The sequence below is a fragment of the Mastigoproctus giganteus genome, chromosome 8, assembly GCF_048544385.1.
Source record: "Mastigoproctus giganteus isolate SK-2022 chromosome 8, ASM4854438v1, whole genome shotgun sequence".
In the NCBI taxonomy this organism is placed as follows: domain Eukaryota; kingdom Metazoa; phylum Arthropoda; class Arachnida; order Uropygi; family Thelyphonidae; genus Mastigoproctus; species Mastigoproctus giganteus.
This window is the reverse complement of record NC_143582.1, coordinates 9,615,405-9,638,116: the sequence shown is the minus strand read 5'-3', so window position 1 is coordinate 9,638,116 and position 22,712 is coordinate 9,615,405. Positions and strand designations below refer to the sequence as shown.

General features: G+C 37.4%; 1 protein-coding gene across 1 annotated transcript; it reads left to right on the top strand.

The window, feature by feature from the left end:
* The first annotated feature begins 1,570 nt into the window (after positions 1-1,570).
* On the top strand, positions 1,571-22,228 carry LOC150081237 (cytochrome P450 302a1, mitochondrial-like). Its single transcript, XM_090378954.1, has 10 exons — positions 1,571-1,664; positions 11,483-11,679; positions 11,766-12,003; positions 13,025-13,215; positions 14,499-14,700; positions 17,517-17,667; positions 18,539-18,708; positions 18,793-18,871; positions 19,021-19,221; positions 22,115-22,228. Exons 2-10 carry the CDS (start codon positions 11,487-11,489, stop codon positions 22,226-22,228), a joined length of 1,539 nt encoding a protein of 512 aa, XP_090235080.1. The 5' UTR covers positions 1,571-1,664; positions 11,483-11,486.
* Positions 22,229-22,712: the final 484 nt, after the last annotated feature.

Genomic DNA, 22,712 nt, shown 5'->3' with positions numbered 1-22,712 from the left:
TCCCAGGAAATGAACAGGCAGATTTAGTTGCCAAAAATGCTTCAAATCCTATTTCTTACAATTTCAAGACACCTTATGTTGACTATAAATCCATTATACAGCAGACCTCTAAAGAACAGTGGAAACATATATGGGAAAAAGAATTACATAACAAACTTTTTGAAATAAAGAAAGAACCCAAACAGTGGCGCTCCAGTCTGAGAGGAAATAGAAAAGAAGAAACTGTACTAGCACGACTGCGCATTGGTCACACATACCTCACTCACAGTTATCTATTAAGAAAGGAAGATGCCCCACAATGCAGTAACTGTTCATGTCCACTCACTGTAAAGCATATCGTTATCGAATGCCCGCTATATCTAAGAGAACGAAAAACTGCTTTCTCCTTACTTTCCAAAAATTGCAATCAATTAACACTACGTAATATTCTGGAAGATCGTCAAGATATGGATGACGTTTTTGTTTTCCTAAAATCAATTGTTAAATATCACCTTGTTTAAATTTTTATCAGAATCAGCATCAACAGCAAAGATATACTAGTCAGAAATCAGTGCATTATAGCCACAGTTGCTGATGCACCAACAAACCTAACAACAACAACAACAACAAAAGCGGGGCCCACCATAGAAATTAATTTATGATTCTCCTTTATAAGAGAATTTTAAGTTTGTGTATTCTTTAATTACGCTTAAAATCATTACTTAAAACCAGCATCTAAATCGATATCCAGCAATTTCGGGATAGTTCATGGGGCCCGAGAGGCCTTAGCGCCCCTGGATGCTCCATCTCTACTTAGGCATAAAGGGCAGCATATTATCAACAACAGAGGTAATGGAATTCACAAAAAACCCTCTCTTTAGCCAACACTCTTAGCTTTAATTAAATAATTTTATATATAAATAAGTTATTTATTTGTACATTTATTTTTTATTTATGTATTTAATTTCTGTTACCCCAGTAAGTTCTTAATTTATTATTATTACTATATAATCATTACTCTGTGTATATGAGTAATTGGGTGCTCTACAGTGCATGTTCCTTTAACTTGTGCTATATATTTTTATGCTATATTTAATACAAAAAAAAATAACAAAATAAATAAAAAAGACAGTTCTATATATGTCTCAATTTTTATTTATTTAAAATAATTAGAAAGTTGTTGATAAAATTTGTTATGTTACTTACCTTTTGGACATCCCTGCATGTCAGCTGAGGCCCTGCTTATCTGTATTCCCTTCGAAGAAACCCCTGGTCCTGACAAACAAAATTAATGCAGATCGGACAGTTCACCTTGCCATTGGAGAGATAAATTTGTCGGGCGTCAAATCGCACATCAGGTTTGTGAAGGTCATTCTGCGAAGGTGTGTTTAACCTGCTCTTTTAGAAAATTCTACTACGCTAAGAGCTGTGGGTGCTTTCACTTTACCCAGTAAGGAAGAAAAGTGTGCTTTATTTCTTTTCGTTATATTTCTTCGTTTTTCTTTTTATTTATTGTTATTATTTTTTTTAATACTCCATCCACCTGTGAAGTTTAATTACCTTATAAATAATTAATTCAAATTTTCGTCACTTTTTAAGATGGCACGATAAAGTTGTTTGTTTTGATCTAAGGAAAGACCGGTTACAGATTTAAGCTGTTAGGAAGAAACGCATCGAGACTGAAGGTAAGAACGTACTTCCGCGTGAACTGCTACCAAACAATATTAGTATTTTCTCTTCTTTTTAATTAATAAACTATAACTAATGTTAAGCTGACCGGTTTGTTTTATTAATTTGAAACCGTACTGCATTGTAACAAATAGGTTAATTAAAAGTAACTTCAAACTCAAATTAAAATACGCACCTCGCTGTTTGAAAATGGCTAACTGTGCTAGAGCGCCATCTGTACTTTTAAGTTCATTGAGCAGCACCACCACTATAAAAATTATTAATAATAATTTAGATTTAACAGATTAAAAATAAAAAAATGGATTCATGATTGGTACCAGACAATTAAAGAAAATTTAAATGAAATGTCAGAAAATAAATAAAATGGAACCTTGTTTCAAAATGCCATTTTTTATTTTATTTTCATGTATATAAAAGATTTTATATATAAAAAAAATGTATAAACAAAATGACTTGTATTTATCCATTATATTTAATTTTATTATTTATTTTATTCATATTAAATTTTTTAAATGTTTATATTATATATTTATTATATACATATATATTAATTTTATTTTGTCTTCCTGTTTTAATTGGAAATCTGTTTTATTTGCAAAAAAAAAAAAAAAACTGATATTGACTGAAAAATTGAAACATGCAGCCTATATATTCCGTTAGTTTCAAAATATTCAAAAGTTTCAAAGGCAGAGAGCAAATTTTTTAAAAAAGACAGTTAATGGATTTTGCAACTAATTAAGCGCAAAAACAAAAGACAAAAAATAACATTTGAAAATGCAAAGTTCAAAATTAAAGGTCAAAATGAATGTGTGAACTTTAAAGTGTTTAATGAGTAGTTAAAATGTGAAACGGGATTTATTTACAAAAAATATAAAAATACATATACTTCTATGAATTAAATTTAGGAACACTGTTACATGATAAACACATGATTCAGTCTAGTTTGCGTGAAGGTATTTATCAAAATTCCTTGCGTGACAATAAATATCGTCACTCATAGAATGCGCTGGGGTATTATTATGGAGCAGGCGCACACCTTTTAACAGCTTTCCCCGTTTTTTTTTTCTTTTATAGCAGCGTGTAGCTTTATGAGAAGGTTGGAATAATACTTCGCTGTCACAGTACAGCCATTTTGAAGGTAATCTGTTAGTATTAAACCATGCTGATCCCAAAAAACTGGCAGCATCGCGTCGCCTGCACTTGGTTGCGCCTTTTCTTTTTTAGGGATGAGTGGCGATTCTGCATGCTTCCATCGTTTTGACATTTGGATAGTTTTGGGTTTACTTTTTATCACAGTGATGGATCCAAGTTTCATCCATGGTGACTAGCCATGAAAAAAACTCCTTTTGATTTTCCTGGCTCATCGACATTTCATGTGCACATTGTCCCCTTTCCTTTTCTTCTGGTAAGAGGTCAGAAATCTGCGAATCCATCTAGTAAATACTTTACTCATATGCAACTGTCCATGGATGATATTCTCTGCAGACCCTACATTAATTTGAAGCTCTGAAACTAGTTCTTTGGCGCTTTTACAGTGATCTTACAGGATTGATGACGCAATCTTTGCAACTTCTTTTCTGTTACAGCTGTTGCCGGGTGACCTGGGATTTCTTCATCATGCACTGAGATTTTTCCAGATTTCAATTATTTATACCAATGTGCAAAAACACCGTAACCTAGGCAGTCTTCTCCATAAATAGTGACCATTTCTTTGTAGATTGTTTTCGGTGCTTTCCCTTGCAGAAAGGAGAAAAAATCACTGATCTTTATTCCACTGTATCCATTGTGAAACTTCACTTCATTCAGCGATGCAAACAAAAAAGAAATGTTTATGTGGCTGTATCAGTTTCTGAAACTGTCTGGCAATGTTTTTTTATTCAAAAGTTAGCTACCAAAATACTTTCCCAAATGCTGTCTTTATTTATAACTCAGCATGCTAAACCTAATCAAAATCATTAACTATGATCTTGAAATGAATGAATTTGAAAAGCATAATTTTATTGTATACGTAACTTTTATTTAATAATAAGAAGGATATACAGGGTGTCTCAAAAATATTGGTACAAATGTTTAGGGGAGTAAATGTGTGGGCAGGTATGGTCGGTGACCGCTTAGTCGGCCCATAATACCTGTTACCATCTCGCATGAACTCTGCTAAATATCGGATCTTTCTTGAAGATCCGATATTTCTTGAAGATCTTTCTTGAAGTTCTACCAGGGTTACTTGATGATGTTTCAGCAAATGTGAGACGCAACATTTGGTTTCAACATGACGAGGCGCCTGCCCATTATGAAAGGTGTGTTCGTGACCATTGGCGTTTTGGGCGTCGTTGGATTGGCCTTGGTGGACCCGTTGCCTGGCCACCACGTTCACCTGATTTATCGAGCCTCGATTTCTTTCTGTGGGGAGGCCCATAAATCTATCGTGTATGAATCGCCTGTGAAATGAGACGGAAATGGATCTCGTGACGAGACTCGTCTGCGCTGCTGCTACTGCAAAGAAACTCCAGGTGTGTTCGACCGTGTCCTCCAATTCATGTTGCGTCGGTGTCATGCATGCATCGCGTCTCATGGTGGAACCTTCGAGCATCTGTTGTAACATCATGAAATGCATCCATCTCGTACTCTACCGCTAATATTATGTAAAATAAATGTTTTTCCACTAATTACTGTCTTGTGTCATTTCTGCTTCTTGTGCCTTTTCTACTACTTTCCCATGACGTTTCCAGTTATGGGTTCCTATGCCATTCACATTCCTTTAGATGTTACCTACCTCTCCTAAACGTTTGTACCAATATTTTTGAGACACCCTGTATAAATAGAGCTTAGAGTTCTGAGACTTTCAACGTTATCATGTTTGACTGCTAAATCTTTGAATTTATCTATGGCTCTTGGGTTTATTGAGCATAGCTACCTCTAGTGGCAATGTTTAATAAGTCAAACGTCCAAAAGACAAATCTTCAAATAGGCCTGTGGGGTTGGGAATATTCAAATTCACAATAACTGTACAACCCTACACCAACCGTTATTAAACAAATTAGCGTTGTATTGTATTAAGATAATAATGATACAAATAGAATGAATAATATAATTACACCAGATAAAAAGGTAACTGTCTGTACAATAAAATAAATTACAATAAACAATGTAGATAAAAGTAATAAAACACCATAGCTTTCAGAGGCATCCACCGTCTTTTTCAATAGTGAAGCTTATCGTACAGCACATCCTTAAATATCAGCAGGCTTACGGTTCACAGCATGTGTTTCTACAGGAGCATGGGCAGTATTCTCCCCATGTGCACTGGAACCGGAAATGGCTCGGGAGTGTGCCAGGCGGAACCGTTCATCCCGTCCAATAATCACAGCCTCGAAGAGGGGATGAATGCGGATTCCCCTGTCTCTATTAATAGTATTGCTCTCAGAGAGGAGCAAATCCGTAAGCTCTCGAGCCACTTGCGGTCCCAAAATCTGTGTGCCCGGTCGACGATAACTGCTTCGTCTGGCGAGATTTGATGGTGCTCCTCCCAAAAATAATGTTTAGCTATGAGGAGCTCGAATCCAGGATTTTTTATGGGTCGGTTCTCCTCATGCGTGCATGGAAACGATAAGTCGACGATACGTTTACAATTATTCGGAGGGGTAGAGAGAGGATGAGGTGCTTGGTTTCCTCAATAGCTTCTCCCCGTGTATTCAGTTTACCTCGGAGGTGGAAGTAGAGGGTACCCTCCCTTTTCTTGATGTCTTGGTACATAGGGAAGGCCCTAGAGTGAAAACCAGTATGTATAGGAAACCCATACACACTGGTTTGTGCTGTATTGTAATGTGTGTATTGGCCTCACGTGCCGGGGCCAATACACACATTACAGCACAATCAACCATCACAAGAACAGCGTTATTAGAGCATTATTGGATAGGGCTGGGTCCCATTGCAGCACCTCCTAGGATAGAAAAGAAGAAATTAAACGTATCACAACGGATCTCAGAAAATGCGGCTACCCCCCAGAGGATCATAGATAAATGTATCCTAGAAGTGGAGCACGGTCGTAGAGAGCCATTTATATTTATATATCCCATTGCCACTGCATACATTCCCTACTATCCGGGCCTAACTGAGCGCATAACTCGGGTATTGCACTATTCCAAGACACTCTGTGTGCAGCTACCAGAGCGGAGGTTGCACACAGTTGTGTCACAGGTTAAGGACTCCATACCAATAGAATGTACAAGTGGGATCGTGTATGAGATAAGATGCCCGGATTGCGGAGAATGTTATGTTGGTGAAACAAAGCGTCTGTTTAAAGATCGTCTGGGGGAGCATATGAGCGCGATAAAGACGCGGATTATGGGAGGTCTGCTGTGGCAGAACATTTTTGGGAGGAACACCATCAAATCTCTCCCGACGAAGCTGTTATCATCGCCGGGCACACAGATTTTGGGACCGCAAGTGGCTCGAGAGCTTGCGAATTTTTTCCTCTGAGAGAAATACTATTAATAGAGACAGGGGAATCCGCATTCATCCCCTCTTCGAGGCTGTGGTTATTGGACGGGATGAACGGTTCCGCCTGGCACGCTCCCGAGCCATTTCCGGTTCTAGTGAATGCACATGGGGAGAATACTGCCCATGCTCCTGTAGAAACACGTGCTGTGAACCGTGAGCCTGCTGATATTTAAGGATGTGCTGCACTGTTGAAAAAGGCGGTGGGTGCCTCTGCAACCTTTGGTATTTTAGCGCTTTTATCCTGTGTTTTATCTACATTCTTTATTGTAATTTATTTGATTGTATTTTAAAAATTTCATATTTTATTGTACAGACAGTTAGCTTTTTATCAGTTTTATCCGGCGTAATTCTATTATTCATTCTATTTATTACTTTTTATTTGTATTATTATTATTTTAATACAACACAACGTTAATTTATTCATTAACGGTTGGTGTAGGATTGTACAGTTATTGTAAGTCCAAAAGACAAGAAGGATTTTTGCCCCATCTCAATATGCTGTAATTTATTTAAATTATTCGAGAAGACTCTGCTGCCAAATTTTGTCATGCATTGTTTCCGGGAAAGACCTCCATATTTACACACTGTCATTCCAAAAGAGATCGACTGTGACCAATTTATTGGATATCCTATTTCGGATACAGACTACTCTGCGCGCCAAAGGACAGATTTACGTAATCTTGTAGACATTAAAGCTGCTTTCGACAAAATCTCAATCAATGCGTAGAAAGAGATTTCAGAATGCAGGGAGGCTTATTAAAATCCTCGATTCCATTTTAAAACAAAGGCAACTGAGGATTGACACAAGACCCTTTAATCGAACCACAACGTCAATAGAGGATTCCCCCAAGGTGGTGTCCTCTTCACAATTTTTTACTGATTCTTTGGGCCCTTTCTATCTTCGCATTATTATTGCAGCACTATGCAGATGATATAACTCTTCATCTCGTCCTGGTGACAAATCTAACGTTATTAGCACCATACCACTGACTTAATAACAGAACTTGAGCTTATCTCGGTAAAACTGGCCTGTCCAGAAGCCCGATCAAGTTAGCTCAAATATCATTTACCAGTTTGAAGAAGAAGAATAACATAGATATCTATATCAATTATACTAAGGTCCAGAAGGTGTCACATCATACTGATCCCGGGTTTACGTGGGATGAGGGCCTGATTTTTTACACAGAATTTCGCCAACACTAAATCAAAGGCTGTCAGCCATGTGGGCGATAAGACAGTAAACAACTGGAGCAAGCAACACCAAACTTGTCACTCCGCAGATATGAGCATTTCTTGTTCTGATTCCCATGTATTCTATGACGATATGGTCTTTTGCACCCTCGCTAACAACAAAAAATTCATGGGTATGGAATACTGGATATTAAGGCGGTTAAACTTGTTACCAGCCACCCTTTAACCATCTAGAGTATGTTAATATATGTTAACTTTTGCTGCACCCCTTGTTATCAGTTGCTCATAGAATGAAATCCTCTCTGAATTCATTACAGATCGTCTTGGCTTCCCAAATGTCCATAATCTTGATCGAACGTAGCCTTTAATCGCACGATCTTGATCAAACGTAGTCTGACGAAACACGTGTAGTGTGAAGAGCAATGTCGAGTGCATCGTCTCGTTCCTTTGTTGCCGATCTTCGGCTGTTGCGGAATCTAGGCTTGTTGCGGACCTAGGCTGTCTCGCGTCCTTCGCGATGACGCGTGGATTTCTTATAGAGATTGGTGAGGAGAACAAAAGGGTGGTCTTAGTGGTCTTACTAAGAAAGGCTTCAGTTCTGCAAATTGCAACGTCTGGAGACTATGCACTGGAAGGTGATCTGATTGCGGTGTTTAAGGCCTAAAATGGATCGAGCAAGCTCTGATGACATTCTTTCTCTTGCACACACATGTGATGGGGCATAAATTCAAATTGAGAAAGTATAGGTTCAGGATAGACGTGCGAAAGTTTGCCTTCAGCCAGCAGGTGATGATTTTTGGAACAAAGTTCTATCTGTTGTTTTGGAAGTAGGTAGTTTGAATAAATTCAAGGAAGAATTAGACAAACTGTTGAATCGGATAGACAGGTGTTATAGTAAGTTTATTATTATTATTATTATTATTATTATTATTATTATTATTATTATTATTATTATATTATATTTTATTGGCTGGTGCTTTTTAATCTTGCTTTCTTGCATCATTTTATCCTGCTAATACTAATACTAAGTCGAAGGTGATGTTCTCGAGAATGTACTCTAACCAAACGCGCTTATGCATTTGGAAACACAGACTGCAACTAATTATAATCAATATATAAATGAATGCTTTCTCAGTTATGTTTACATGTCTGTTGTTGTTGTTATTTTTATTTTAAAGAGCTCATAATTACTTATATTTTCTAAGATTTGGATTCCGAAATTGGAATTGGGCCCATGTTTATATGCACTTTTTAACTGAAAATTGCCTTAGAAATCAGAGCCTGAAGTTATGCCATATCTTCGTGAATTACCCTTTACAGAGTCTCTATAATCTGAGGGAGACGTGCAAACCTGGAAAATTGCTGACGTACTACACTGGTGTGCAAAATTTAAGGACCAGTAGCTTCTAATAGGAGTGGCCTAGAAATGGGAAAAGCATACCAAAGGAACCTCGTGAGGTACAGAAATGATGAAGGAAACAACACCAACACAACAACTGACACAAAACGGTACAGAGGAACTTTATTCAAAAATGGCAACATAGTACTGGTTGCCATGATACAGATGCATCACTGCCAAAGATGGAACAAAGGAAAGAGGTGGTCCTCAGTAGGAGATATGGGCACCCCTAATGTCGATGCAGGCTTTGCACCGCCTGTCCATACGTAGAACAACGTTGTTGATAAGTTCTTGCGGTAACATCGCCCATTCCTCTGTCAGCGCCATCTTCACTTGGTGAAAATTTTCTGGTGGGTGTGGACGTGCCGCTAGCCGTCTCCCCAAAGCGTCCCATATGTGTTCGATAGGATTTAGATTAGCGGAACAGGCAGGCCAATCCACACGAACAATGTCCTCACTTTCCAAAAGCATATCAACAGCTGTAATGCGATGGGTTGTGGCGTTATCATCTATAAACACGAACTCGGGGCCAATGGCATCTCGGAACAGACGCACATGGGAAGGATTACCTCAGTACTGTAGCGTGCACTGGTTAGAGTACCGCCTTCCAGTATCTGGAGTTGTGTATCCATCCAAGATAACGCCTCCCCAGACGATCACACCTCGACTGCCATATCGATCCCTTTCAGTGATGTTTGCGGGGTGATAACGTGTGCCAACCTCTCGCCTAATTAGCTGACATACAGAATCGCTGCTGAGACTAAATTTACTCTCATCAGTAAGAGTACCTTAAGTAAAGATTTTGTGGTTGTAATGTTTAGAAATAGTGTTGGTCCTTAAGTTTTGCACCAGTGTACGTTTTGTGACAATATAGATCAGTTGACAAGGATGATGACCAAGCCATCATCATCCTTGTCAACTGATATGTATTATGATACTGAGTTAAAGAGACTATAGGCTTTGTTAAGGCAAAACCTAATTTTTGGTGTGTCCATTGTGAACAACAGTGATTTTTTTCCTTTTTATTCTTTCGAAGATGCAGAAAAAGTTCACCTTCATTGAATAATTTAGCCAATATAATAGTAATACTGGTCCTAATACAATACTAATACTAATCATACAAGTACAATACACTACCAAACGCCATCGAACAACTATGCATATCAATTGATACAATATTGAATAATATGAGAGTAACCACTGGCCTTAATCGTATACTGTATCCTTCTCTGTAGATCCCGAACCACTTTTTGATAACAGGAAAACGACAGTATTTTGATCCATTCCTCCTTCAACGCAGTGGTTAATTTAGCTGTTGATTTCGTCCTGCTCTAGGAGACGATGTTCTACTTCATCCCAAAGGTGTACAGTGATATAAATGTTCATGCTGTGAGTAGGTCAATGCAACCTTTTCATGCCTATAGCATGGATAGTAAGGTTTCCTCCCCGCTGAGGAGGCAAAACCTTGCTTTCCATGCTATGTCCTCTAACTAAGGCACTGCCGGCTGTATCCAAAGCTATATTATATGTCCATAAATTGCGTGTGTTCTGGGTTTTAATTCCAGTAAATAGAAAATCGACTTCAGAATAAACGTAATTTACAGACAATATGCACAGAGCAATATGGCTTTAGTTGCTGGTGTTCCTAAAACCCAACAACAACAGCGTGTGTTCTCTGGTCGATTTGCCTGTTTTGCTAGACTAAAAACGCGAGTTGCCGTGGGGGGGGGGGGGGGAAGGAACCTTGCTATCCACGCATGAGACCGACTAACTCAACATGTGAAAAACACCCATAAAAATTCTTAGCGTCATTAACAGGATTCGAACCCTGGCCTTTCCACCCAGTGTAGGAGTGCGGTGATTAAAATTACTGTGTCACCAGTACAGATACAATGTAACAAAAGCGAAATTGCCCAAAATTTCATTTCATTGTAGATGACATTTATTTTACCTGGAACGACGACCCAAATCATAGAGTCCATGCGATTTTGGACTTGGACCATTGGCGAAAATACAGTCAGAAACCTATAAGTTGTGACAGCACTTCAGCCAAACTGCACAGTTGGGGGCTCTTCACTCTGGGAAATAACGTTTTCGGAGGATTCGCCCTACCCAAACATAGTGATTAAATCAGAAGACCTGCAACGTGATTTGTCAAGCCATAACACGTCTTTTCAACGTTCCATGGATTAATTCCGATGGGCTGTCCACCAGCTAATTCATCGCTGTGCTTTGGTGCTGTGATGTTTTGTTTTTGTGCTACAGCTCTACCGTGAAACACAATTCCATGTGACTTGTTACACATCATCTTTGTACTAATGTCAGTTTCCGTGGCCTCGCTGAAGTCCTGCTTGATAGTAATCGATTTAGACTTGCGGGATTTACGTGCCACTCTTCTGAGTGCTTTCCAGCCTCTTTGTTTGTGTCGTTCGTTTGCTGAAATGATGCGAATAAAATGAAGACTAATACAGCATCCTATGATGACTCCAGTTGGAAGTCGCTGAGCTCAACGTCTCCACCCATCTCCTCTTTTTCGTTGATCTGTGTTCTTCTATCATTAAGAAAGTTTCTTTTGTACCTATTAAGGATTCATTGATGGCGAGTATTGAGTTGATTTTCCCCAAATCTGAGGGACGGGTGTATTTTTTAGTAATTTAATGTATATAGCTTTTGTATTTATGCAATAAGTGTATTATTTCAATAACCTTTATTTGTCTTTAATAGAAAAATGGGAACCGACCGGGTCATCAGAATGATATTCATGTCTATTCCATCAAAAGGAAAATCAAAGATACCATCTTATGTACAAACACGCTACGTGAATTCAGATATTCCTGAATCTAGGAATAGTTTTAATTCTATTCCTGGCCCATTGCCACTTCCTGTCGTGGGGAATCTTTGGAGATATACGCCACGTGTAGGCAAGTGCAATGTTATAATTAATATTTAAAAATGAATTAGATCAAAGATTGGCGCTAAGGTGTATATATTTTTCTTCTATTTACAGGGGAATACGACATCAACAGAATTCACGAAAATAATGAACGGATGCTACGAAAGTATGGTAGTCTAGTAAGAGAAAAGATGTTTAAGAACAGAACTATTCTTCATGTATTCGATCCGAATGATATGGAGAAGGTCTTTCGTAATGAAGGCGAGTTCCCAGAGAGGCTAAGTCATCGAGCTTTAATGAAGTATAGACAAGATCGTAAATATATGTATAAAACAGGAGGTTTATTTCCTAGGTGAGTCACAACAACATTTGTAAAATTCTTTTATATTTATCCAGCCTACCGAAGAAACTAAACAAGCCTAATTTGAAAAATATGTTCTGTTCTTTAGGGGGGTCCAGTCCGAAATTTCACACATTCTATATGAACTGCAATAAAGCAGTTACAATGAAACTGGTAACTCCCTTTTCATTGGGACTGATGTAGAATGCAAAATGAGAAAAAATTTCCACCATAAGTTTTCCACTTTTACACCGTTAGAAAAAGTATAATAAAAAAATAAACAGCATTTAGGAAACATAGTGTTCAATTCGATTCGGTGGGAATTTAATTTAGACAGTTATGCATGTTATCTTAAAGTGATTCCATCTCTGGCATAAAAGGTCAGATATACTGACGTGATCCAGGGCTTCAAGATGGTGGCGAACCCAAATGGCCATCAGGATTACCGTTGGTGTAGAGGTATCTGCGATGTTATTTTAGGGGTTTTAAATATATATGTGCGCTAAGATCCCTAGATCCGACATTGTGGACATGTATAGTTGAAGCACAACAGCGCAGACTTGAAGGTCAAGGTCAGAAAGTGTCCGATTCACTTGTTATTTCTCTTACTGTGTTCGTGTGTGTGTGAGAGAGAGAGGAGATTAAAACTTTTAATTCGGTTTAGGTAGTTCGACTGGCTGCATTAATTATCATTAAAACTTAAAATAAACTAAGAAGGTCATACCAAACCACACGTTTAAAAAGGAACGTTCAAAAGATTACTTTCTTCTATTGTAATCGCTACTCGCGTCCCTGTTTGGTATTTTTATTTTGTGGAATAATAGTAGCTGTTTTGTCACTCTTGAAATTAGACTTTTATCTTCCTTCATGGAAGATAATGAACGGATTCTACAAAAGTATGGTAGTTTTTTTGAATGCATGTATGAGAATATATTATTTGTGTTTGAATAAGATATAAATTTCGACAGTTTTGTGTTCACAGTTGTTTATTTTAAATTGGACAAATATGAACATTAACGAATTTTATTTTCAGTAATGGTGAAGAATGGCGGAGATTAAGAGCCGCATTTCAACAGCCATTGTTGCAGCCAAAGAAAGTAAACCTTTATATAAAGCCATTCATGGAGATAGCCGAAGACTTGGTATCGAGAATAAGGATCATCAGAGACAGTCTTAATGAGATAAAGGACTTTCAAGTAGAACTATATAAGTGGGCTATAGAATGTAAGTTATTTCCAAATGATTTCTCTATATTTGACATCTCAATAAATTTTATTCAAAATTTTATAGCAACTACACTGGCCAGTCAAAATAAAATGAACACCTAGATTTGCACGTTCATGTTGAAAAAATGATTTTAAGTCGGACGTTCATCCTCCCCCGGTGGCACATGTTCGCAGTGAGTGCGAACATGTGCCACCGGTAAATGTGATACTGCAGGTTCGTGGCATGCACTTCATACGAAGTACTTGATCGATATAAGCTGCTAGGGACGTGATCAGACAGACTTTGAAAGAGGGATGGCCATCGGGTACGGTTGAAATATGGCAACATTACGAAAACTGCGAACCTTGTCGGTTGTTCGCGGAGTGCTGTAGTTAAGGTGTTCCAAGCGTACACAGACTGTGAGCAGAGTAGCAGTCGCTGAACAAACGGTCACTGCCAACGCCTTACGATGGTCGTGGTGAACGTAGGCTGTCCCTCTTCTTGAGAGCCAATAGATGGAAAACGGAACGACTGACCACGGATTAAACAGGGGACAACTAGTTGTGTTTCCAAGATCGCGATCCAAGAAAACCTCCTCCATAAGAGCCTCTGGAATAGATACCAGTAAAGGTACTCATGCTTACTGCCACTCATAGCCATCGACGCCTGAACTTTGCATCTGAACAGCATCATTGGAACACTGACGGTCTTTTCCAATGAATCACGTTTCCTGCTATGCTGTGGGAAAGGTAGACGGAAGGTAAGGTGAAAAACTGCGGAGAGGAATCACTCCGATGTCCTGGTCCAACAGAAACAGGCAGGTGGCAGTAGTATTTTGGTGTGGGGGATGTTTTCCTGGGAATCTCTTATGCTCCTCAAACTCCTAGAACACATTACTAATGCTAAAATCTACCATTGTGGCTGATCAGGTACATCATTTCATGGTAACTGTCTTCAGGACGGCACAGGTGCCTTCCAGCAGGATAACGCACCCTCACCACGTTGCCAGTATTGTCGGGCACCACTACCCATGTGGATCGAGAGTGGTTCTTACTAAAGGTGGCATATCCGACGTTTGGATCCTCCACCACAGACTATCAGAAATCTACGGACGCAATTTTAAACCACTTGAAAGGTTTAGGGACCTTATAGAGACCATGTCTCGCTATATGCCGGTGGCTCTGTCGGCAAGTGGAGTACATACCCACTATTAGGTAGGTGGTTCTAATGTTTTGACCTGACAGTGTATGAGCAACTCAATAATTATTAACATTAACGAATTTGTCTTTATGAAAATCAAGGTACTGGATGGCTAACCCTGAATCTTAGATTAGGATGTCTGACTGAAGAACAAAGTGAAGATTCAGATTCATTCCGATTAATAAAAGCAGCTGCCGACACTCACGAAGCAGTTATGCTTACAGAAAATGGAGTACCTCTCTGGAAATATTACGATACTGGACCGTATCATCATTTAGTAGCAGCACAAGATACAATGGCCCAGTAAGTATGTAACAGTTTTTCTAATTGTTCATGAGGCAGAGAATTTTACTAAACAGCTGGATATTAATTGCATTGTACCTAAAAACCGTTTTAAATTTAATTTGCTAGTGTTATTTTATTCGACATACATGATACAAAAATTGCAATTCGTTTTGCAGTGCGAATTAGGCGTGGAACTCCAAACAAGTATGCAATAAACAGACCATTGCAGACTCGTTTGTTTTAAAGTTTTTAGTTTTCCGAAAGGAAATTTTGCAGTTCTTCGAGATCCCTCGAATACCTTGACATGTCGAACATGAGTATATGTGTCAAAAATCACCGAGAAATTATACAGACACCATTATGTCCTCAAAAATGCCCAGTGTAGTGGAGAGTTTCAGCTGCCATAATTATTTGTCAGTTTTCTACAATGGTACATTGAATAACCGGCCTCCGTAGCCGAGTGGTCAGGAGCGAGAGTGCAGTAGCACACGCTCCTTGAGTAGACCGGGGTTCAAGCCCCTGACTGCTGAATACGGTCGATCTGCCAACCCGCACTGGACCAGCGTGGCAGATTATGGTCCATTTCCCTCAGCATGAATCGTTGAGGAGTCTTCCATCCTGCAGTGGGTTGATAATGGCTGCACTTTACTTTTTTTACTTTTTTACATTGAATAATGACCGCAATACGGATATACTATAAAATCATTTCCTTCCCATCTCTTCAAGGCTTGGGAGATTATATAAAAGATATATTTTGGCAACGTTTTGGGTCAGCTGCACATAGAAAACTCAGTTTCTGATGTCTTCAAAGAAGATTCCTTTTGAGATTTATTTCCTCGACACTTTGGTTATGAATGATCCTGTCCACAGTATTGGTAATATTTTAGATCCCTGGGATAACTTCTTATAGTGATATATAAAAGAAAATACTTACAAAAACAATCCATATACAGTTGATGAACCGAAGAAAGAAATTTTATTAGTTCTGATAACTGTCATTCAAGCAACTTAACAGTGTAATCCCTTGTCAGTTTCTTGACAATGTCCTATTAGGGGTATTTTAAGAGGAGTACTACGGATTGTGCTAAAGGATTTATACACTCCCTAAGCAAAAAATCACAAGTTCCACTAGGTGTTTGAGGCTCCTAGCTCCATATTTGACCATTCTTGCATCAAGATATTATTATTATTATTAGCCACATGGTACAAGAAAGACCGGGGCTTATGCTGCACCAGCCAAAAAATTTTTCTGAGTTACCCTGAGAGAGAGAGAGAGAGAGAGAGATAATTATATTAGGCTAATGACACTAACCCAGTCGCTAATTGATTCGGTAGAGTAAGTAGCGGGTGTGAGCATAAAAGGTTACATCATTCATAACTTCAGTAGCTAATGCGCTAAGAAAACCCAAACTCAAACTCATAATTTCGGTTTTAGCTATTCGATTTTAAAAATTTAAACGGCTTTGATTTTCAATCGACCATGTTTTCACATAAAAAAAAAACATCTTTCGTGCATACAGATACAGACGCAGTTTTATTTTTTTTGGAAACCCTACATTTTCGTCCAGCAAACAGCAAATCGACTACAGAACATACGCAATTTGCAGGCATCATACACGGCGTAATATAGCCTAAGTTTCTGATGCGTCTAAAACCCTAAACAACCAATGTTACGTTCTTGAAGTAAATTTATGGTTTATATATCACTATTAGTGCGTGATACCCGCAAACAATGGTCACCATACATTGTGGTAGAATATTATTATATGAGATATCCCTCTACGATTGTCGTGTTCTTGTGCTATAAAGTGGGCAACAGCCTTAAATGCTTTCTATTAAATATAAAATCTGAGCTTCTAAGATGTTGGATATCTAGCCAGTAACTATGAATCTGTGTCTTATCGTCACAGATTCATAGTTACTAGCTTTTTGCCAATCACTGCTAGCTGCCCTTCGTGTGGAGGGTTGAGAGCTTGGACGATGAGCACGGATGTCTACTGTTGCCAACACCATTTTCCAGTAATTTTCAGAGACATGCAATAAGATGGTGTTGGTAGCAGCATGGGAAACAATTTCTTAGTTGAATCTTTATCTTCCGAAAATCCAGTAATCCTCCAACTAATTCGTTGATGTTTACGTAAAATATTAGAATACTTACCAGATATATTATACTTTGTTAGCTTGATACCCGCTTCATTTCTTGAAGGCCCAACTGTTCAAAACGTATGAAAAACTGGCCAGCGTAAGAAGATTTTCTCCATTGGTAAAGCGTCCAAGAAGCTTAATACGTGGCATACCGTTTCTCCACATCATTCAGAAATTTAATACAGCCATTTACTTCCAGGATGACCTGCAGAGACACCAGTAGGAAGTGCTGAAACATCTAGCCTTGACCTCTTGGCCTGGTACTATCACACCCTTGGCACTAAGAAGAAAACTTCCGTAGGTTGTCGAATTTAATTAGATGAAGAGGTGAAGGAGACCGTCATACCAGCAGCTAACGGTATTCAGTGATAAGGGTGGGTTTCCCCTGGCGACTTGAAGTTGATGTCTCGATTCTGCTGATACAAACAAATCCCACCGTATCGCACAAACAGGGTAGCCGAGTATGTGCTTCAACTGTTTAAAAACACTAATCATTTACAGATTTATATATAAATTTAAATTGGAGGGGGGGATAATTGTGGACAAGATGACCGAAAATATCCATCGAAGATGGAAGAATTCATTTCGGTGACAAGCAGTATGTTTTTTCTCTGAAAGTAGTAATAAGAATATTATGAATATATGGTTTAAAATAAATTGTAATAATTCTTTTGCATAAATCCTTCCAGTATCGTAACTAAATACATGAACACAAAGAGCGAATACAGAGTCACTTTCACTGGAGATACCATGCTGGACAGTTTCTTCTCTCGACCGGAAGTGGATTACAAAGATGTTTTTACCATGGTGATGGACATGTTTCTGGCTGGAATCGACACGGTGAGTTTTAATTTTTACTTCACGTATTTGCTATTACTACTATTACAGCGAATTATAATCCCTTCGAATGGTTTTAAATTTTCTAATTTATGATCAAACATAACCACTTCCGTTTTTCCTTTATACTACTGTTTGTTTCAAAGGCGTTGGAGATAGCATATATAGGAATATTTTTTCAGTTAAAATAATTCATGTTTTCTTGCTTTTTTATTTTCAATTAAGTAATTGAAATCAAAATTATACAAGGCATCGAGTGTACAGGTTAATTGTGGAAGTTATGGCGCTCTTTTTATAATAATTTAAATGTAAATTATTTATTTGAAATTTTGCCTAAATGTTATTTTCATACTGATCGCCATCTAGTGGCAAGCTGTGTTAACAACTTAATTTTTCCTCCATTTCTTTTGGTGTAATTTGTGCCTATCGGTATTCACGTATGGTATCTCAGGATCAGTGCTTTTCATATAATTAATAAATCGTTATATGGTATCTATTCGATTTAATTACCTGCAAAATGAATTATATTTTTTTATTTTGGTATTAAAGCCGCTAAGAAAATAAATAAATAAATAATAAAAATTTTAATGTGTTGATTTAAGATTTCTGTTTTGGCACTTTGCCAGACACTAATATTAAAAATATTTACATAAAAGAGATTCAAATGTATATTAAATTTTGTAAAATATATTTTAAAAATTTCATGTTTAATTTAACATTAATTTACAAAAGAATTTATTTAATAAATTTATCAAATATATTTTATTTAGTTTATCATTAAATTTCGAACTCATAAATTTATGATAGAAAAGAAAATTAAATAAGTATAAATTTAAAAATATTTCAGATTATTATATATATTTTTTTCTCTCAGACTGCCTACGCTACGGCATTTGCACTTTATCATCTTGCTAGGAATCGTGATTGTCAAGATACGCTGAGAGCAGAGATTCAAAAGGTACTTCCAACCACTCGTAGTGAATTGACTCCGGATTCATTGCAATCCTTGCAGTATTTAAGGGCCTGCGTTAAGGAGAGCTTGAGGTAAGGGAAATCATGAAAATAATCTAATTGTGCATTAATGCCATATTTTGGACTCTGAAAGTAATCTGATAACTTCTATTACAGGCTAAACCCTGTTTCCATTGGCACTGGAAGAATCCTACCTACCGATATTGTGCTATCGGGTTACCATGTTCCAGCTGGGGTAAGTATAGTAGAACCATCTAGTGAATATTTTTCTTAACAAATCACTTTTTGTTCATCAACTCTTTGGATGGGTCCCAATTGTTTACAGATGTAATTCAGCACGTGGTTTTACGCTTTGATACATTTGTCATTTGTTTATTTTCTCAGACTATGGTCATCACCGAGAATCAAGTTGCTTGTAGGCAAGAAATGAATTTCCCAGCGGCGAATTCATTTCGACCTGAACGCTGGCTGGAGTCTAGGTCCAAAGACACCCATCCATTCTTGCTCTTACCATTCGGGTTTGGTAAACGAAGTTGCATCGGTCGCAGGTTTGCTGAACTAGAAATGTACACTGTAATTGCAAAAGTTAGTGACATTTATATCTTACTTTCAAATTAAATTTTTCTCGTTTATTTCAAAGTATTGAAAATTAATGATTTCTTATTAATTATTTTCTGATCAATTTTCATGTTATTAAGTATGAGTGGGTTATGAATTGATCGTAATAAATTTGATAAGAATAATACTGTATGCTTTATATTCAAACGGTATGATTTGTTAATCATAATACGCGTGTTATTATAAAAATGGACTAGATGGAGTAGTGGGCATTGTCCGTTGAATTTTAATATTCTATTCTACACTGGTGAAAAAAGTCAAGGTTTAGTACACTTTGTGCAATTACTCTTTGTAAATCGCACTGAAATTACACACACGAATGTAATGAAAATGAGCACATGTGCACATCAACCTGATATAGGGAAATATGGTTGGTTTTAAATATAGCAATTTGACCATGCATCATTTCGATTGTGTATGAATACCAAGTGCGTCTCAGTAACGTTTCGTGTTAAACAATGATTAAACATTTTTATAAAATAAAAAGCAAACAAACTTTAGCATTCAGTAAGTGGTATAGGCGTATGAGGGTTCCAACAGATTACCAGGAAAACATCCCCTATACCAAAACACTGTCTGTTTTCGTTGGACCAGGATATCGGAGTGATTCCTCCCTACAGTTTGTCACGATTCTTCGGAAAAGTCAACTTTCTCCATCCGCCAATGGTCCAATGACGTCGTTCAGAAGCAAAATTTAGGCATTGTTGGCGATGGGTGGCCATAAGCTTTGTTTGGGCGCCTACTCTGGCGGCCCATACGGAGGAAGGTTCGTTGGATCGTAGTCTTGGAAACATCGCTGCTCGTTTACCGCTACACCTATGATACCAGACGGGGGAGGAACGGCTGATTGGTAAAATAAGGGGATGGGAATAATGCCTCGACTGGACAGTGTATGCCATTATGATTTCAATTCCTTTTGGTCATTTTTATGTTCTTATTGTTTATTATTCCATAGCAACCTTGAAAATACACTGGTTCTAAAAGCTGAGAAATACTGTATATGCACAAATTATGGTCAAGAATTAAATCCTAGATGGAATGCCAATTACTGATGTTGGGTATGACCCCCTAATCGAAACGCACAAGACTCAATGAGATGCTGCTGTATTCTTTTTAGTGAAGTTATCCCGGTGGCAAAGATTGGTTCATGAGCGCATTTTTTTTTTTTTTTTTTTTATACTTTCCTGGACAGATTTTGGAGGTGGTTTGAGGGCAGTAATGTATCTCACAGAAGCATTTTAATCATATTCTATAGAACTGAAATTAGCATTAATTAAGCTATACGGATGGTAGTGTTTATGTCCTATGACAGTTGGTCAAAATATGGTCAGGTGTTATTGTCTTGTAAGGTTAAATTATTCTTTGTTGAACCTGCACGAAAGCCCAGCGGTTCTCATGGAGATTCAGGATGTCATCCGTGCATGATGATTGTTGGCCAAATCAGGATATCTCCCCCATTATGGGTGGACCGAAAGTAATATTACAGGAGAAATATTGTGTCCCTGGCTCCTTGCAGATGAACGTACATCTTGTTCCAGACAAAATCTGGACTTATCAGTAAACACCGTCATTTGTCTTGGTTCCATATAACATGCTGTTTGTACCAATGCTTTGGTTTCCAAAACATATACAGAGGTGCTCAAAAAATTGCATCACCTTATTTTTCAGGTTGTTTGTCCTTATACTGACAGCTAATCTTTTAGAAATAGTTAAAAGCACATAAATAAATAATGCAGAAAAATTTAATTTTATGCATTATGGGTAAATATAAAATGAAATAAGTACTTTTCTCCAAAATAACAGTACGTTACTTATGGTTCATATAATAACAAAAATTCAATGACTGCAGCGATTTTTTTTTATTACTTTGCGCATACGAGGATGACAAGCAGCTATATAAATAAAAAACAACAAAATGCACACTAATATTTCGTTGGCCCACCCCTTGCTTTGATGACTGCTGCATATTGTCGTGGCATCAACTGGGTAAGGCTCTGAATGTATTCCCGGAAAATCTTGTGGTACCAAGCAAGAATTAATGTATCCTGCAGCTGTCTAAATGTATTTTGTTTCTTTTGCATTACTGAAACACCAATTTTGTTTCAACCATTTTCAATTGGACTCTTTCCAGGCCATGTTATTGTGCGAATTAATTTGTCCTTCAACTGTTTTTGCATAAAAGGCTTCTACGTACTGTATCAGCACTTGCCTTTACTCTTTTATCCTCCTCTCATGCTGTTTTGAGATCTGTCGAATCCTTCGAAATCCTCCTAGATCTGTCGAAACCTGTCAAATCCTCCGAAACCTTCTATTTCGGACACACAAACGGACCAAAAATCTGTCTTGCTCTGCATAAGATATTTGTTGACATCCACTTTCTTTCTTTCTGTTTAGATTGCCAATTTCTGATAATTTTCGTAGTTAACCTGCCACTGTTGACGCATTACAGTGAATCCAGTGAAGCTATTTCATGTGTAGAATGTCCCTTTGCATTCAACACAGCATCAATTACATATTACATTAATCAACAGCAATTATGTATGGCACGCAACATCATCTAAGAAAGCTTTCTAAAGATGGATGACAAAATAGGGTAATGCTTTTACGATACGTATGATATATTGCCAAATTTCACAGAAATTCGATGAATTTTGAAAGTGATGCAATTTTTTTGGGCACCACTGTATATGAAAAATTCTCGCAGCTGAAACACCGGTAACACTTTCATTTTAGATTGCATGAATTTTGAGTCAACCTATATTTGGTCTATATTTGTGGTTATAATTATAGATATTCATATTATTATATCTTTATTTAATTACTAGCAAATAATAACTGACAAACCTATTTTTCATTGCAGCTAATAAGACATTTTCAAATAAATTATAAGCATGAAGATATTGGCTGTTTGACAAGATTAATTAACGTTCCTGACAGGCCAGTGAGATTGCAGTTCATGGACCTTAAAAAGTGAAATCATTATTTGGACACTGAACAATTAAAAGAATTTTGGATATTGTTATTTTATGGATTACTGAAAGATTCATTAAATTTCGAAATAAAAAGCAGCAAGTGTTTATGAGTTATCGTGTAAAATATAATTAGAAAATTACAAAAATCTATCAATTTTATGATAAAATTTTAGTTATTTTTCTTCTCAATAGATGACATTAAAATGTAATACAGTACTAACAACAATGAAAATTATTTTAAATAGAAATATGGCGGTTCGTGTAGTTATTTATTTATTTATTATTATTTTTTAGCCCAGATTTGGAACGCGTAGTCCTCAGTTTCCATGACATTGATGTTTTTACTTTTGATGTGGCTAGTTTTGGTCTATCTCAGATCAATTGTTCCGTTGATTGAGAAGTTTTGGAGGTAAGAGTTTTCAAGATTCTTCAAGAAGAGTTTTCAAGGTTCCTCAAGAAGCGTTTTCAAGAGTCTTCAGGGGTCAG

What these genes read in the sequence shown, in the direction of transcription:
- LOC150081237 (XM_090378954.1), top strand. Translation starts at nt 11,487, where the DNA reads ATGGGAACCGACCGGGTCATCAGAATGATATTCATGTCTATTCCATCA. An exon ending in ACAGGAGGTTTATTTCCTAG is followed by an intron (nt 12,004 to 13,024) that starts GTGAGTCACAAC and finishes TTTTATTTTCAG; the next exon opens with TAATGGTGAAGAATGGCGGA. An exon ending in GCACAAGATACAATGGCCCA is followed by an intron (nt 14,701 to 17,516) that starts GTAAGTATGTAA and finishes AAATCCTTCCAG; the next exon opens with TATCGTAACTAAATACATGA.